Source organism: Periplaneta americana, chromosome 13 (genome assembly GCF_040183065.1).
Source record: "Periplaneta americana isolate PAMFEO1 chromosome 13, P.americana_PAMFEO1_priV1, whole genome shotgun sequence".
In the NCBI taxonomy this organism is placed as follows: Eukaryota; Metazoa; Arthropoda; class Insecta; order Blattodea; family Blattidae; genus Periplaneta; species Periplaneta americana.
Window position 1 is genome coordinate 153,053,593 of NC_091129.1, and position 16,637 is coordinate 153,070,229.

The 16,637-nt window shown below is 32.9% G+C and overlaps 1 protein-coding gene across 1 annotated transcript in view; it reads right to left on the reverse strand.

The window, feature by feature from the left end:
• Positions 1-10,062: 10,062 nt before the first annotated feature.
• LOC138712556 (ankyrin-3-like) overlaps positions 10,063-16,637 on the reverse strand; it is a 226,464-nt gene continuing 219,889 nt past the window's right edge. The window contains exon 3 of the mRNA XM_069844480.1: positions 10,063-11,229. Coding sequence (XP_069700581.1) covers positions 11,178-11,229 — 52 coding nt within the window. The 3' untranslated portion in view covers positions 10,063-11,177. The remainder of the gene's footprint in view (positions 11,230-16,637) is intronic.

Consider the following 16,637-nt stretch of genomic DNA (forward strand, 5'->3'; position numbering starts at 1 on the left):
AGAAGTAATATTTCTCACTTAATGTATTTTAACTTAGAAAGCATGATGGAATATTCAGATTGTCAATTTCTATAAATGAATACAATATAGCATTTTATTACTCAGTCAATGACAAATCAAGATAACGCATTGATTTGTCATTGACTGAGTAATAAAATGTTATATTGTATTCATTTATAGAAATTGACAATCTGAATATTCCATCATGCTTTCTAAGTTAATGAATGTGAGTCACACAAATATTTATAAGAGATATCTCAATTGTAAAATTAAACTTCATAATACGATAGCTAATATTTGGTTTAATCGTAAATGCTTAGAAAACAAAGTCATTCCTAAATACGCCACAATTGGAATAAAATCAAATACAAAAACTGCAATTAAGACTAAAACAACTGCACAAATAAATTGGATAAAAAATGAGATCAAGTTTTTATATAAAAAGAAAGAAAACGTAAACATACAGTTATATGAACTTTATTAAAAAAAAAATACATTGATTTGTCATTGACTGAGTAATAAAATGTTATATTGTATTCATTAATGTATTTTGCTTGTAAAGCGACGTTATAATCATAATGCGTTTCCTTCTCGGAGTGAAACGATAAATGAATTGACAGACGAGAGATGGGTCATTGATTTGGCTTTCCTGTGCGACATAACCTGCACTCTTACCGATTTCAACATTCTTCTTCAAGCAAAAGATAAAAATATCGTACACATGTACGATGAATTAAAGCTGTTTGTATCACAACTGCGTCTATTTCTGATGCAGTTAAATCAGAGAGAATTTTATCATTTTCCTTCTTTAAAATCGCTTAATCTATCACTCGATGTTAACATTAGCCACTTCTATCAAATATTGGAAAATGTAATAAATGAATTCACAGACAAAAGATTCAGTGATTTTAATAAATTAGAGAATGAATTTCTGTTATTTTTAATACATTCTCCGTTAATGATCAATTTGTAAGATTAGACCTTCAGTTAGAAATTCTTCGACTGAAAAATGACACGTTTACCAAGTGCAAGTGCACAAATATGGCTGGTTTAGATATATATAAACAACTTTGCAAAGTAAAATATTCACATCTTCGGAGTTTTGTTATGAAAATTGCTTCTATGTTTGGCTCAACCTTTATTTGTGAACAGTTTTTTTCTCAGTTGGCCATTGTAAAATCCAAATCAAGATAACGCATTTCAGACGAAAATTTATTCCATCAGCTCACAATTGCAATGTCTGACATAACTCCAAATTTTGAAACATTTGCTGATTTACGTGATGAAGAAGAATAATAAATGAAACCTTTCTTTTAAGGGCATGAGTCAATTGACGTAAATTGACAAAAACAACAAAGAACTTCAGTAAGAAGTTTAAAAAATAGCATAATTGTTGTTTTTCTGTTTCTTAGTAATGTGCTTGATATTTTGTTAAGAATCTATTTTTCTTAGTTCCTTAATTTTATTTTCAAATGATGCAAATCAGTGACTGATGCCCTTTCAAAATAAATAGGTTCAGATTATGGCATTACATTTTAACTGTTGCAGAATTGTACTTTTTATGTCATTTTATAAGGTTTTTACAGTAATTGTTTAAATATTATAAATACAGTTATGTTTCAGCTTTTTGTAAAATAGTTTGTACTTGTTTTGGAAAATTTGTTTTCTTTCATTGTCATTATTCATAAAAATAACATTTGCAGAAAACTGTGTATCTTTTTGTCCTGCTTAATTACTTAACGTTCCGTGTTTCAATACTTCACGCAATCCACCGCTGAGTATTACATTAACAGGTGATGCGTGTTGCAGCAATCAGAGTAGTACGGCGCATCTCTTTAAATGCCCACGTCTGGTCTATCACTTTATCTTATATTTTCAAATAATAGGAAATTTTGAGAGTAATTTTCGAATAAATGACCATTTTGTGTTATTTCTTGTGAATCATTTCAATTCTAGAATCAAGCATGACGAACTTTATTTACGTGAAATTCTCGAAATACTTTTTTCGCAACAACACAATACTTCCTCTTTATACTTCGAAATGAATAAATACGAATATTAGCATGCATATAATTTTCAAAAAAAGTAAATGTGTAGAATATTTAATAACACATGACACATTATATTCGCAAATCCACTATAACCACAAAACTATTTGAATAAAATAGAAATAGATAAACTGTATCAATACAAGCCAACAACAGTGTCAACAAAATGAAGAGAGGCGAATAATAGTAAAATCAACTGACAAATACAATTAGAGCAAGGACATCCAACAAGCATTATATCATAATATTAATAAGGAACAGATATGCGATATGTTTACGAATGTAGAAAATCCATCAGATAAAAAGATTACTGTATAAGTATATGAAAAGAGCTGAGAAGTTTTCGAAACATAAGGATCTGACAATCGAAATGCAATGCATGTAAAATGCCAAAACAAAACGCATACCATAAATTATTGGCTCAATGGGTATACATCATTCAACATAATCGGAAAAATCTTTCTGAGTAACATCGCATCAAAGAATTAAATAAAACAATGTCTAGAAACTGTACACGTGCTAAAGAAAGTCTGATGTGTAGGTCTAAATATGTGTTTGTAAATAGGTACCAGTATTATAAAACAAGTGCTGTATATACTTAAAAGCAATTGTACTTCAAGTTCACGAAAATAATATTTCTCCTGATAAGAAAAATAAAATAAAATATTACAATAATTCAGTACTGTCTGCTGATAACACTGAGAAAAATTACATGGAAAAAAAATCTAAAAATGCAAACCGATGGTAAGTGAAACGAAACTACTCCAGAAAATCAATAGCTGTCTCATGGCCATTTCAGCGAAATTCATCACCTACCATAATTTTATTGAAATCTAAGGTAACTAAGGCTGCTCATGGAAACCGTCATGAAAGTACACATCTTCTGAATGCGACCAAAAGTAGTTCGAGACTTTCTTCAACAAATAGAAGAGATATAATTCAAATTTAATGCGAAGTTTGTGCTACTACTGTATCCAAATTGAAAGAACAAAATGTCCATTGTTTAAATGCCATATTATGTATGAAATACTTTTCTTGTGGAAATTTCTGTATTTTACTTAATATGTAATTTCATAGTCATATATTTTCGATCCTTGCACATAAAATTTGGTCCACAAAGCTTTATCTAGCAGATCGTTAAGCCAACCATGAATTTTTTCCGGATCTTAAGCAAATTTGTAAACTAAGGTTCTTTTTATTTATGAACTTGCATCTATCAATGTGAAGAAATTAAATTTAAATAAAAATCATTACACCTGATTGTGAAATAAACTTGATTTTATTACCGCTGTCGCCATTATTCTTCCAAGTTGTAGGCATATTAGGGTACCAATCCGTCATTGATTGAATCATCCTAAACTTATCTTTCTGTTTCGCATGTATCATAAAAGTTGTTTTCAAATTCCTTCTTTTTTTTCGACATGAATTTCGAATTCCATCTCTCATTTGAAACAAATTCTAAAACTGTAATTCCAAAATTTTATTTTCAATTTATTTCTGATATCGAAACTACATTTACGATCCAGAAGTGAATAACAAGCATTTTTTTTTTTCATATACCGTAAATCTCAGTTATCATAAATATTTTTTATCAAGTCGTTTACATTATCTTGAGACCTGAATGTAATTAAATTTCTCCATTGTCAGCAGGTTCAGTAGTATGTATGTTACTTTTATAGCCTCTACCTAGACAGACAGACAGACATTTCCACAATATTTCTTTTGCAGACGATGACCCATTTACTTGATTGTCACTATTTAGGCCTATATTTTTTCAAACTATTTATATTATTCAATTTTAATAATAAGAAAACTAGTAAGCGTGTCAAACAATAAAAGAGAAGAATATTACTGCCTTTTGTATTGTTACATAATATATTATTTTTGTCGAGTTCTATAATTTCCAGAATATCATGGGAGAAATGGAGTAGAATTACTGCCTTCTGAATTGTTACATAAGCTGGTATACAATATCAAAGTTCTTTGACAAAGCATATGATAAAAATTTCATCAAAGATTTGTGATAAAAGGTAGGATTTGAAATATATTACACTATATAAAACATTTTATCACAGAAAAAGTAGAATTAAGGAACATGAATGATCAGTCTACTTTTATCAATCAATCAATCAATCAATCAATCAATCAATCAATCAATCAATCAATCAATCAATCAATCAATCAATATTCCCATCATTCCTAGGTGGAACATAGGGCTCTCAGAAAGCTTCTCCATCTGACTCTATTCCTGGCCAACGCCTTAATCTCACTCCATGTCTTCCCCGTCGTTTTTGCTTCTGTGAGAACAGTTCGTTTCCATGTTATCTTGGGTCTGCCAATTCCTCTGCTGCTCTGCGGATTCCAATCCAGTGTCTTCCTGGCGGGGTCATCTGGAGGTCGGCGAAGTGTATGTCCCAGCCATCCCCACTTCCTATGCCGAATTTCAAGTTCAACTGGTTTTTGTTTAGTTTTTAACCATAGATTTTCGTTGGATATCTGGACCAGCCAAAATATTTTTAATATGTTTCTCAAACATCTATTAATAAAAACTTGTAGTTGATTGATAATAGTTTTAGTTATTTTCCAGGTTTCACAGCCATATAAAAGCACGGATTTGACATTTGTGTTAAAAATTCTCAGTTTAGTATTTATTGTATAGGCAGCACTCTTTAGCAGCCCATAGGCATATCTTGCCTTCTTTATTCTTACTCTCACATTGCTACCTGTACCACCATTCTGGGAGACTATACTGCCTAGATATGAGAATTCCTTCACATTTTCAATTACGCTGCTGCTTAGAGTTAGAAGAGTAGGTTGATTGGTACCTATGCGCAATTCTTTGGTTTTATTAATATTGATTTGAAGACCCACCTTCTGTGCTTCCATTTCCAATTGTTGCAGTTTGGCTTTCATATCTTTAAAGGAATGAGCTAAGAGACCAGGGTTGTTGTAATTTAACCCGACCCAAAAAAACCATATGGGTTTTTTTAAAAAAACCCCTTCAATAAAACCCGACACAAAACCCCAAAAAAACCCATATATTTATTTCTCGTAATTTAATCAACATACAAAATATTACAAAAAGGTGCATCATATTTATTTACTATAACAATTTGTCAGCAGAAGTTATTAATTAGGTAATGTTTCATTATAAAGAAAAAATTACTCTCATCAACATGGTGTTTTATTGTAGAATGGTATTAATATTAACTACATCACAATTCAGTCCTTCTTAACATGCAGAAATCTGTAGATCTTCACTAATTTCTCAGCTTTTTCCTCTCCTAACTTATTTCTTAACTTTGACCAAACAAGCCCATAGGTGGAGAAGATTCTCTCAATGGATGCAGTGCTGGCAGGGCAAGAAATTAAACTTTTCACAAAGCTAATAAATCCTGTTGGCAAGTTCCCCTTTTTTGTTGTTTTCAATTCCATTATTTTCCACCATTTTTTGGACTGAACTGTTGTACAACTGCGTCAGAAAACATAGTAGCAGGAAAACAATCAGAATCAGCAATCCTAAAAGACATAACACTTGTCACCCACTCTGGATGGATCTCTGTGAGCCAATTTTCTGCACTTTCCTCTTGATCTGCAGTTATTCTTGCCCCTCTGAATCTTGGATCTAACATATTAGCAAGATAGTGGAAGGGCAGGCTGCCAACTTAAGGGAAGAGGATGGTATTTTTTGGTGAAAAATGAGTAAATTTTCAAAAAACAATTTTTTTTCCTTAAAATACTCTGTGATATGTGTAGAATACATTGTATAATATTTTGTGGGTATTTGTGCCCTTATCGGTTGTTGAGACGCCATTTTTAAACTTCCTGCGCTCTGATTTTTAAATCACACCGCCCTTTGTTTGTTGTTTCCGGAACTTCATTTTTTTTTCAAAACCAAATTTTTCTTTAAAATACACTGTGATGTGTGTGGAATACATTGTATAACATTGTATGGGTATCTATGCCCTTATTGGATGTTGAGACGCCATTTTTCAAGTTCCTGCGCTCTGGATTATTAAATCACACCCGCTTTGATTGCTGTTTCTGGAACTTTATTTTTTTTGCTACATAGCCAGACAAAAATCGATATAATTTTTGAACTATTAAAGATATATGAATGAAATTTAGAATATACATTCTCTAGACTACTAGGAAACTTTTCTCTGTAACGGAATTTCCCTAATTGATTTCATTTTAAAAATAAGTCTCTCTGTTTGCAAGAAAGAAAATAAGAAAAATGTTATTAAATTTTAATTGTTATTTAACAAATGTAGGAACTAATGTCAAAATTCTGTTACAGACAGTTTGTAGAGCGTGCTTTTACAAATAAATTGTAACATAGTGTTTGAATTTATCTTTAAAAATGGCTTAGATATATCGAGTTTAATAAAATCCTGCATTGGGTACATTTTTTTTTCAAATCTGCCTCCCAAATAATTTATTCAAAATATTTATATTTTGTTGAGTTGCTATAGCCATGAGCTCTCTACATACAAAAAATTAATATTTTACACCAAATAAGAAAAAAGTTTTAAAAATTACCATCCTCTCCCCTTAAGAATATTTAATAATAATTTACCAATCTTTGCTTATTTAATTTACCAGTTTTTGCTCATGAAGTAGTTCTTAGAATATGTTGGTGTTCTGAATCACTTAGTCACGAAATTTAACTATTTAATACCCATTAGAGAAAAACCCAATAAAAACCCATAAAAATCCAAAGAAACCCATAAAAACCCAGTAAAACCCACTGGGTTGGATCTTTTTTCAAATACCCGGGTTTTTCTCAACCCTGTAAGAGACAGATATCATCCGCATAGTCTAGATCTTCTAGTCTACCGGAGAGCCCTCAACGGATTCCTCTAGGGGAAACATTCACTCTTCTTAGAGTTGCATCTAAGACCAGGTTAAAGAGGAGCGGTGATAACACGCAGCCTTGCCGACATGAATGACTTCTCCAATGTTATTCTTATGAATTACTCTGCAGCTGGCATTCCGATATAATTCTTTAATGATGTTTATAAGTTTGATAGGAACTCTTCTTTCGTGTAGAGTCTGCCAGATGGCTGTGTGATTCAGAGTATCAAAGGTTCTTGCAAAGTCAATAAACACCAGGTACAAAGGTGAGCGGAATTCTAGTGACTGCTCAATGATAATTCTCAGTGTGTTGATTTGATCGACACATGCCCGGTGAGGCTTAAATCCTGCCTGCTCCTTTCGAATTGTTGGATCTAATATGTCATGGATACGCTGATATATTATTATTGCTATTAGTTTATTAATTGTTCAGTTATTCATAGATTTCAAAAAGGCTTATGACTCGGTTAAGAGGGAAGTATTATATGATATTCTTATTGAATTTGGTATTCCCAAGAAACTAGTTCGATTAATTAAAATGTGTCTCAGTGAAACATACAGCAGAGTCCGTATAGGTCAGTTTCTATCTGATGCTTTTCCAATTCACTGCGGGCTAAAGCAGGGAGATGCACTATCACCTTTACTTTTTAACTTCGCTCTAGAATATGCCATTAGGAAAGTTCAGGATAACAGGCAGGATTTGGAATTGAACGGGTTACATCAGCTTCTTGTCTATGCGGATGACGTGAATATGTTAGGAGAAAATACACAAACGATTAGGGAAAACACGGAAATTTTACTTGAAGCAAGTAGAGCGATCGGTTTGGAAGTAAATCCCGAAAAGACAAAGTATATGATTATGTCTCGTGACCAGAATATTGTACGAAATGGAAATATAAAAATTGGAGATTCATCCTTCGAAGAGGTGGAAAAATTCAAATATCTTGGAGCAACAATAACAAATATAAATGACACTCGGGAGGAAATTAAACGCAGAATAAATATGGGAAATGCGTGTTATTATTCGGTTGAGAAGCTCTTATCATCCAGTCTGCTGTCCAAAAATCTGAAAGTTAGAATTTATAAAACAGTTATATTACCGGTTCTTCTGTATGGTTGTGAAACTTGGACTCTAACTCTGAGAGAGGAACATAGGTTCAGGGTGTTCGAGAATAAGGTGCTAAGGAAAATATTTGGGGCTAAGCGGCATGAAGTTACAGGAGAATGGAGAAAGTTACACAACACAGAACTGCACGCATTGTATTCTTCACCTGACATAATTAGGAACATTAAATCCAGACGTTTGAGATGGGCAGGGCATGTAGCACGTATGGGCGAATCCAGAAATGCATATAGAGTGTTAGTTGGGAGACCGGAGGGAAAAAGACCTTTAGGGAGGCCGAGACGTAGATGGGAGGATAATATTAAAATGGATTTGAGGGAGGTGGGGTATGATGATAGAGACTGGATTAATCTTGCACAGGAGAGGGACCGCTGGCGGGCTTATGTGAGGGCGGCAATGAACCTTCGGGTTCCTTAAAAGCCATTTGTAAGTAAGTAAGTTTATTAATTGTATTCAATAGTGTAATCCCGCCGCCAGTTACTACAGTTGCTCAGATCACCATTTTTAGGAATGTTGATGATTAATCCTTCTTTCCATTCAGTAGGGAAACTTTCCTCCTTCCATGCTTTTTGAATTAATGGAAGAATTATTTTTGCTATCTTATTTGGGTAGGCCTTAAACAGTTCTGGCGGAAGATTATCTAGTCCAGCTGACTTGCCATTTTTTAGTTTGGAGATAGCATTCTTTATTTCAAATATGGTAGGTTCCTTAGAATTAATTCTAAGTTCGTTTGGCTGTTCCTCTGGTGCATTAATATTGGGTGGAGACTCAGTGGGGGCGGTTAATGTCTCACTGAAATATTCAGTCCATCTTGCCAATTGAGAGACCTCAGATGTAAGGATTAGTCCATCCTTATTTTTGATTTGGCGTCCATCCTGACTGAAGCTTTTATGTGCCAGCTTTTTTGTTATCCTGTATAATTCCTGAGAATTTCTTGTGTCTGCTGCTTTTTGCGCACTTTCCGCTAGAGTATCTAGCCAGATTCTTTTATCCCTTGTGGCTGCTGTCTTCACTTCTTTGTTTTTTTGCTTGATATTGTCTTAAATCAGATATGGAGTTCGCTTCATTTTCATTGTTCAGTTTGTTTTTAATATCTTTGCGTTCTTTTATTTTATTCCAGGTGTCGTCTGTGATCCATTCCTTCCTTTCGACTTTATTTCTCCCTAAAATATCTTCGCAGGCACTTATTAGAAAGTTCTGCATCTTATTCCGATTGTTCGAGTCAGGTGGCTTTTGATTTTCTTCTATTTCCTCCTGCAGAATTTGCAGTTTGTACTCGAAACTTTGATTTATCCTTTTGTCTTTCAAAAGGTCAGTTTTATATTTTCTTCTGCTATTTTGTGTACCTGGGACATAATTTGTTGTAATCTTCAATTTTACTTGCCCAATTACCAATAGGTGATCTGACGCAACATCCGCACCTCTATATACTCGTACATCTTGCAAAGAGCTTTTCCATTTTTTGCTTATAGCAATATGATCGATTTGGTTTAGGGTTCTCTGGTCTGGTGACACCCATGTCCCATTGTGGATATTCTTGTGCGGGAACCATGTTCCTCCTATTATTAGATTTTGATTTGAGCAGAATTCAATGAACCAGTCTACTTTTATAGTAAAATAAAATAAAACATTTTTTTTTATCACAGACAGGCCTATGCATAAATGAATGAAGAACAGTATTATGCTTGTTTAGCTATAATTAGTTCAAAATATTGCACATTGCTGAAAAAGAAATAGAAAAGAGGAAACGCCTATGGGTTAAACCATGGATTGCACGAGGTGACAAGAAAAGTATCCATCAAAACTTACAAAAAGAACTACTGTACAATGTGAGGACTTGGAAAGTCACATAAATTATTTTGGGAATGGATGAAGAAAATTTTCAGTTTGTCCAGACTTGTGCATCCTTCCTGTACAGCAGTTATAGTCTGTACTATTGTATGTACACTTCTCGTTCTTTATTTCTTTTTTTTTGTAGTCCGTGTTATATAACATTTCATTTGCTTCATATTCTCATATCACAATTTTGTTCGTAGTAACAGTCCAACAACATTTACGTTCTGCCATATTTGTTTCAAGCTAGTTAGATCTTTTATAAAAGATAACAAGTTAGTACTTACATTTTATAAAAGAAAGTCCTTTACACTGTCACATATTTTATAACATTATATTTTGTAAAAGATCTTTGACATATATTTTTGATAGTGTAATACCAGCCATACACTATTTTTGCTCTTATGGAGGGAAATGAGATAGAATTACTGCCTTCTGTATTGTTACATATACTATTTTACCAAGTTCCACAATTTCCAGAATCTTATGGGAGGAATGGAATATAACTCCTACAGCCAATCTGATGAAGGTAAAACATAATTCCTATAGCTAATATGATGACAGGTAAAATGTGTACTTTCTTCAACTTACATTATTTTTATAACAAGGTCTATGTAACGAACAATTTTGTCCGAGAAAATGCTGTTTTCATACTGGTAGTATTTGATATAAGTACATATACTGACTAAACGTACCTAATTATTTTATTTATGAGTGTTATTTCTGGTCAATTCTATGTTTTCTTTCACGTTTATCTGTCCTAATATCCACATTTATTTCTTTTTAACACATTTCATCCATTATAACCTTATCTGTGCAAGAAAGTGGCAGAGTTAACAATAATTACACTTTTTTTTATCTGTTACAGTCAATAAAAACTAATTTCCACACACTGCCGTGAAATATTTCTTCACAATATGGTCTTAATGACAACTGTAGCTCACCATAAAGGTACCGGTAGGCCTATATATAAATTCTTTCGAAAGTCCTAGTGATTGTATATTCTCGGTGATATTTTTTGTTACAATGCCCTCTACTGAAATTATTACTAGTACTCTTTTTACTTCTTTCAGATATCCCTGACTTATATGGGCAGGGTTTGTGTATTTAATAAAGTATTTTCTCCAGTCTGAGAATTTATTATTATATGAGTTTATACCTGTCGCTTTTTCCCAGCATGTTGAAGCCATAACCTCAATATAACCATTGCTTGTTGTGCTACACTGCTCGGACATTCCGACTTGACGAGGTTGATATCTGACGTCGTTATCCCAAGTTCACTAGCCAGGAGCACCCAGTCCCCGCCAAGTAAATTGCTAATGTCTGATAACCGAAGATCTGTGCGCTGATATGTTGTTTCTAGGCGACCTGCACAGAGAATTTTGTGATTGGAACTTAACTTGATACATTTATTTCTTAATATTTGTTGTTGTTGTTTTCTAATGCCAGGCATTTGACAATGAAGTCATTTGACCTCTTGCACTCCAATATTTTTCAAACATATTATCATGACCAGCCAATGAAGCACAGATTTTGAGGTGTTCCGAATCCATTTCTTGGTTTGAGTTGCACAATGGACAGTTAGGGGACTGATATATTCCAATTCTATGCAGGTGTTTGGCCAAACAATCATGGCCTGTTGCCAATCTAAATGCAGCTACAGACGATTTGCGTGGTAAATTGGGAATTAACTGTGGATTTTGATGCAGAGAGTTCCATTTTTTCCCTTGAGATTGTGTTATCAAATTTTGTTTGTTGAAGTCTAAGTATGTAGATTTAATAAATCTCTTCACAGAGTAATACGTAGATTTAGTAACAGGTCTGTAAGTAGCAGTGCTGCCCTTCTTTGCCAAAGCATCCGCATTCTCGTTTCCCAGGATTCCACAATGGGATGGTATCCATTGGAATACAATTCTTTTATTGAGTGATATTAATTGAGAGAGCATTTTAGTTATTTCTGCTGTTTGAGATGAAGGTGTGTGTTTAGAGACTATTGACAGAATAGCTGCTTTGGAGTCTGACAATATAACTGCATTTTTAAATTTATTGATGTGGCATAGAAGATTCCTGAGACTTTCACTTATTGCAATGATTTCTCCATCAAAACTTGTTGTTCCATACCCAAGAGATCTATAAAGTGAGAAGAGACAGCACGTAACACCTGCACCGGCACCTTGTTCTCTGGAGATCAAGGATCCATCGGTGTATAAATGAAGCCAGTTTTTGTGGAGGGTACCTAATATTAATTGTCTCTAAAGACAATTGTTTTAGTATTTCAGTGTTTACTTCTGATTTTAGTATTTATTCTGTTAAATTTAGATTATATTCTATATTAATAGAGTTAAAGGGTTTGGTTTAATATTTCTTAATATTTAAGAAGTTATGACCACACAAAACTCACAGTGACTATTCTATAATAAATTCCAAACAAAGTTAAAGAAAAGTAAAATATTAGAGTTGAGGAAATCAGAACAGCAGCAGAAGAAGTAGCTACATACCAGTAAGTTATCGTTCACAACATTTACTTTTATAAACATTTTTCAAAATGCAATATAAAAATACGAGGTTTTGTATATAGTGTACAATAGAATGTTATATGTTATTGTGAAAACACACAATTAGAATTCATATCTATGAATTTTAAATTTAAATAATTCAGTTTGAAAGTGTTAACGAAATTTTAATTACCGCTATTGATAATTTAAATTGAATTGGTCATTGCTAAAAGGTCCTTTCTCCGTATTTTTGCAAAAATGAGTTAACTACAGATTCAACATCCTTACACATAAATACACAATCTGTGCTAAAATGACTTTCCTGAAGCCTTCATACACACGCACAGTTGAGCATTTCATTTTTCGTGTCATGCTAAAATGCCCTTACTCCAGGATAGAGGGCCTTCTAGCTGTGAACTTGTCATTTAGCGGTGTTTCCATCTGATGACAAACCTTTATACTTACTATACTATCAGCTATCTTCATTGTTTGAAGCGGTCTGTTTATTCTGCTCTGATCTTTACTTGTGTTTTAATACAAATTATTATATTATACGCAATTTCGGCTAATTAAAATGGAGACTGAGAGTTTGAAAAGCAAAAAGAGATGTAGTGATACTTGCAGTTGGAAACGAAATATATTAAAGAAAGCCAAAGTTAAAGGCACTGAACATGTGACTTACTCTGGAGAATTGGTGGCTGAAAGACGAACTGGTGAGGATTGTAGGTAAGTTCAGAATATTTACACTGAATCACTGATGTAAATGAATATTGCATAAAAATGTTATTTCTTAGGCCACAAAAATCTTTACAGGCTATATAAAATATTTATGCATGCACAAAAATAAAGTCACTCATTAACTGGTGGCCCATGGTTTACAAAAGAGGTCTTTCTGTAGAATCTTATGGTAGAAAGGTACCTCGGTGTTCGAAGTTGTCATTTGCCCCTGCGAGTTATTATGAATATATGTACAATGCCACTGTTCCTCATATTGTTTCAACACCCAAGTTCATTGATGGTTGTATTAGGCATACCTTTGCCCTTTGTCTACCTGGAATTGAAAACATAGTCCTTCCCCAACGTCCTACTTATGATGAATTGATTTCAATCAGCCCAGACAAAATGCAGGATATCAAGAAAATTCTATGCTACATTCCCCATGAACAGTTACCTTATTATGAGAAAGTTGTAAATTCTCCACTAGCAGAACATAGAGAAAATACAGAATGAAATCGTCAAGTTAGATTTAAAACAAGGGCCTAAAACTTTGTAATACGTAATTAAAATATATTTTAAGAAGAGAAATATACTTTTAACTTGAAATAATGGTAGTTTATTTAATTTACAATCCTGTATTTTATTACAGTACTCCATTTTTAACCAAATGTGAAATTATTTTAAGTTCACTGCTAAAAGGCCCTTAAATTTGAATTTTTAATTAATAGTATTATACAAACTACATATGACAACAAAATAAAAATTGTGCTTCCAGAAAGCACAAATATACCTTCATGATGGACAGTCACCACATTGCTCTACGAAGATTAGTATTTCTTAAAAACAGTTTTTTTTTTATTTATTCAGAACTAACATTTTTGGACAAAGGGCCTTCTAGCAATGACCAATTCAATTGCTTTTCTCGTCACTGACAGTAAAAAATATCAATTACCAGGTATGCCACAGATGGGAAAGTAAGGAACTTTTATATTTTAAACATAGTACAGTAAAATCCCATTCATTCAGACAAATTAGAGCTGACAGTTCTGGATTAGCCATAGTCCAGGTTAAGAAATAAAAATAACAACATATGTAAATAAAAAAATATACAGTATAAAAGCATAATAAATACTATGATATTACAAATTATTAATAGTTTCCCTTTTGTGTGTTTTGTCGAACATTTCCTGCAGTTCAAGTTCACACACATGTCTCATTGCAGAAATTTCCTAATTGTCAATTTGTTAAATAAAATAGATCACACAATTCAAGTGTTGTTAAACCTCACTTAACTTCAATTTTAGTATTCGAATATCAGTAGACCTACCTTCATCTTATGGTGCACCATCAGTCTCCGGTAGAGTAATGGAATGCAGATCTTTTGCTCGCTCTTATTTGTTCGAAGATCTCGCATTAGAGAGAAAGTTTTCTTCCAGTGAAGACAGCTCTAAACCATGTTGAATTATGATCGCATGAAAGAAGATTCGCAGGGAGCAACCAGGAATCGTTTAAATTTTTACTCGGAAGTGCACACAGCCTACAACACTTTTTACTGTGACTTAATGACTAAGATTTATGTTCTGTGGGACACTGAAGGATCAGTCAATCAATCTTCTTAATGTATCCAGCTGTTTGCTGACAACATAAAGTCTACTGTAGTCTACTCAGTTTTTGTTTTATACTGAAGAATAAAATAATAGAATAATATTTATGTTCGTTCTGATTCGTCATTCTATTTACTATGTTTTGTGCTCAATTTTACTTTCTTCTATCATTTCAAATGTTGTATCAATTACAATTAATTCCTGATTAAATTTCCAACTTCTTTACCACGTTAATATTTAGGATTTACCTTGCTTGAATAGTTTCAAAGTCTTGTGCTTCATTGTCCGAAACCTAGTAGACTAGGCTTTGGACAATGAAGTACAAAACTTCGAAACTACTCTATTTCCAACTAAAGATTGAAGTAGACGTAAACAAAACCGAAATGTATTACTCTGCAATTGCAAGCTAGCTACCAAAGCAGCCACCAGGGCGCATTATTTTCAGCAAGTGAGCGCGCAGGGCAGCCACCGTCTGATATATTGCAGACATTTCAACGCATTCATTGAACTAACCCGTAAAATGCTCACAGAGAGTTAATATTTATTATTTCTCTACTGGGAATAGTGGATTTTCATTTTCTGTAGATTCGTGATTAAATGTTATTCTTTGAAGAGTGGAGAATTTCTTTAATTCTACAGAAATTTATTTGAGGTTGACAACACTGAATCTCGCACTGTGTTATACCAGCTGTGCTGATGTGCTCTGTGAAGCTGCAAGTCACCTTGGGAGGGATTTAATGCCTATTACGCATGCGCGTTGCCATAATACACGTTACAATGATTTAACACGCAATGTCTGAAACTACTAATATAAACATGGTGTTTAAATCTTAAGAAAGTGTTCTTATAAGCATGTTTAATTCACTCGTAATCCATGTACATTACACATTTTTATTATTTTAGAAGGAACTATTTTAATATGAGGAAGAAGATGACAAGCATGAGTTTGGAGGCGTTGTGCGTCCAATAGCCAATCAGGAACCATTATGCCATGTGCATTTATTTACATTTACTTCAATCTTTAGCTGGAAAGAGAGTAGTCAAGGAAGTTAAATCCTAAATATTAACATGGCAAAGAAGTTGGAAATTTAATCAGCGATATAAGAGTGTTAAAAGTGTATATACAAAAATGAAGGAAATTAATTGTATACAGGGTGAACCGAAAGTAATGTCATTAGTCAGAGGGTTATTCTTTGAGATATTTCAAACAAAAAGATTTAATACAATTTTGCTTGTGTTTGGTTCCTTTCCGAGATAGAAATTGTTTTATATGAAACATTTCATAGTCTGTTTTGGGAAAACAATTTATTTAATTCTCAATATGCTCAGTCAATTTAAGAAAGCAATAGTAAACGATAGAAAGAATTTTAGTTTTGTCCTTTAAATTTGCAGAAATTTGATCAGAACAAATGTAACATTTTAAAATACCTTCTCAGAAAGAAAAGATACTTTTGTTCGGATCAAATTTCTGCAAATTTAAAGGATAAAACTAAAATTCTTTCAAGCATTTATAATCATAACACGCTGCTCTCTTAAATTAACTGAGCACATTGGGAATTCACTCAATGGCTTTTCCAAAACACGCTATGAAATGTTCCATGTAAAACATTTTTTGTTCTGGAGAAGGAAGCAAAAACGAGCAAAATTGCATTAGATTTTTTTGTTTAAAATATCTCAAAGAATAACTCATTCAAATTAATGACATTATTTACGGTTCATCCTGTATTTTTCATCTTGTACACTACATAAAACTTAAATAATTTCTATATTAAATTATGTCTGTGGATCAAAAACAGGATAATACAAGAATAACAACTGAGAGCAACAAAATTAAATAATAGTTTATGTTCATTCTTTAACAAATTATTTTTCCCACACATCACTTTTGAGGTCTGATGGCTTGCTCAGCGAATAGGGATTATAAAGAATGGACACTTCGTGTCGGTACCTTTGATGTAGC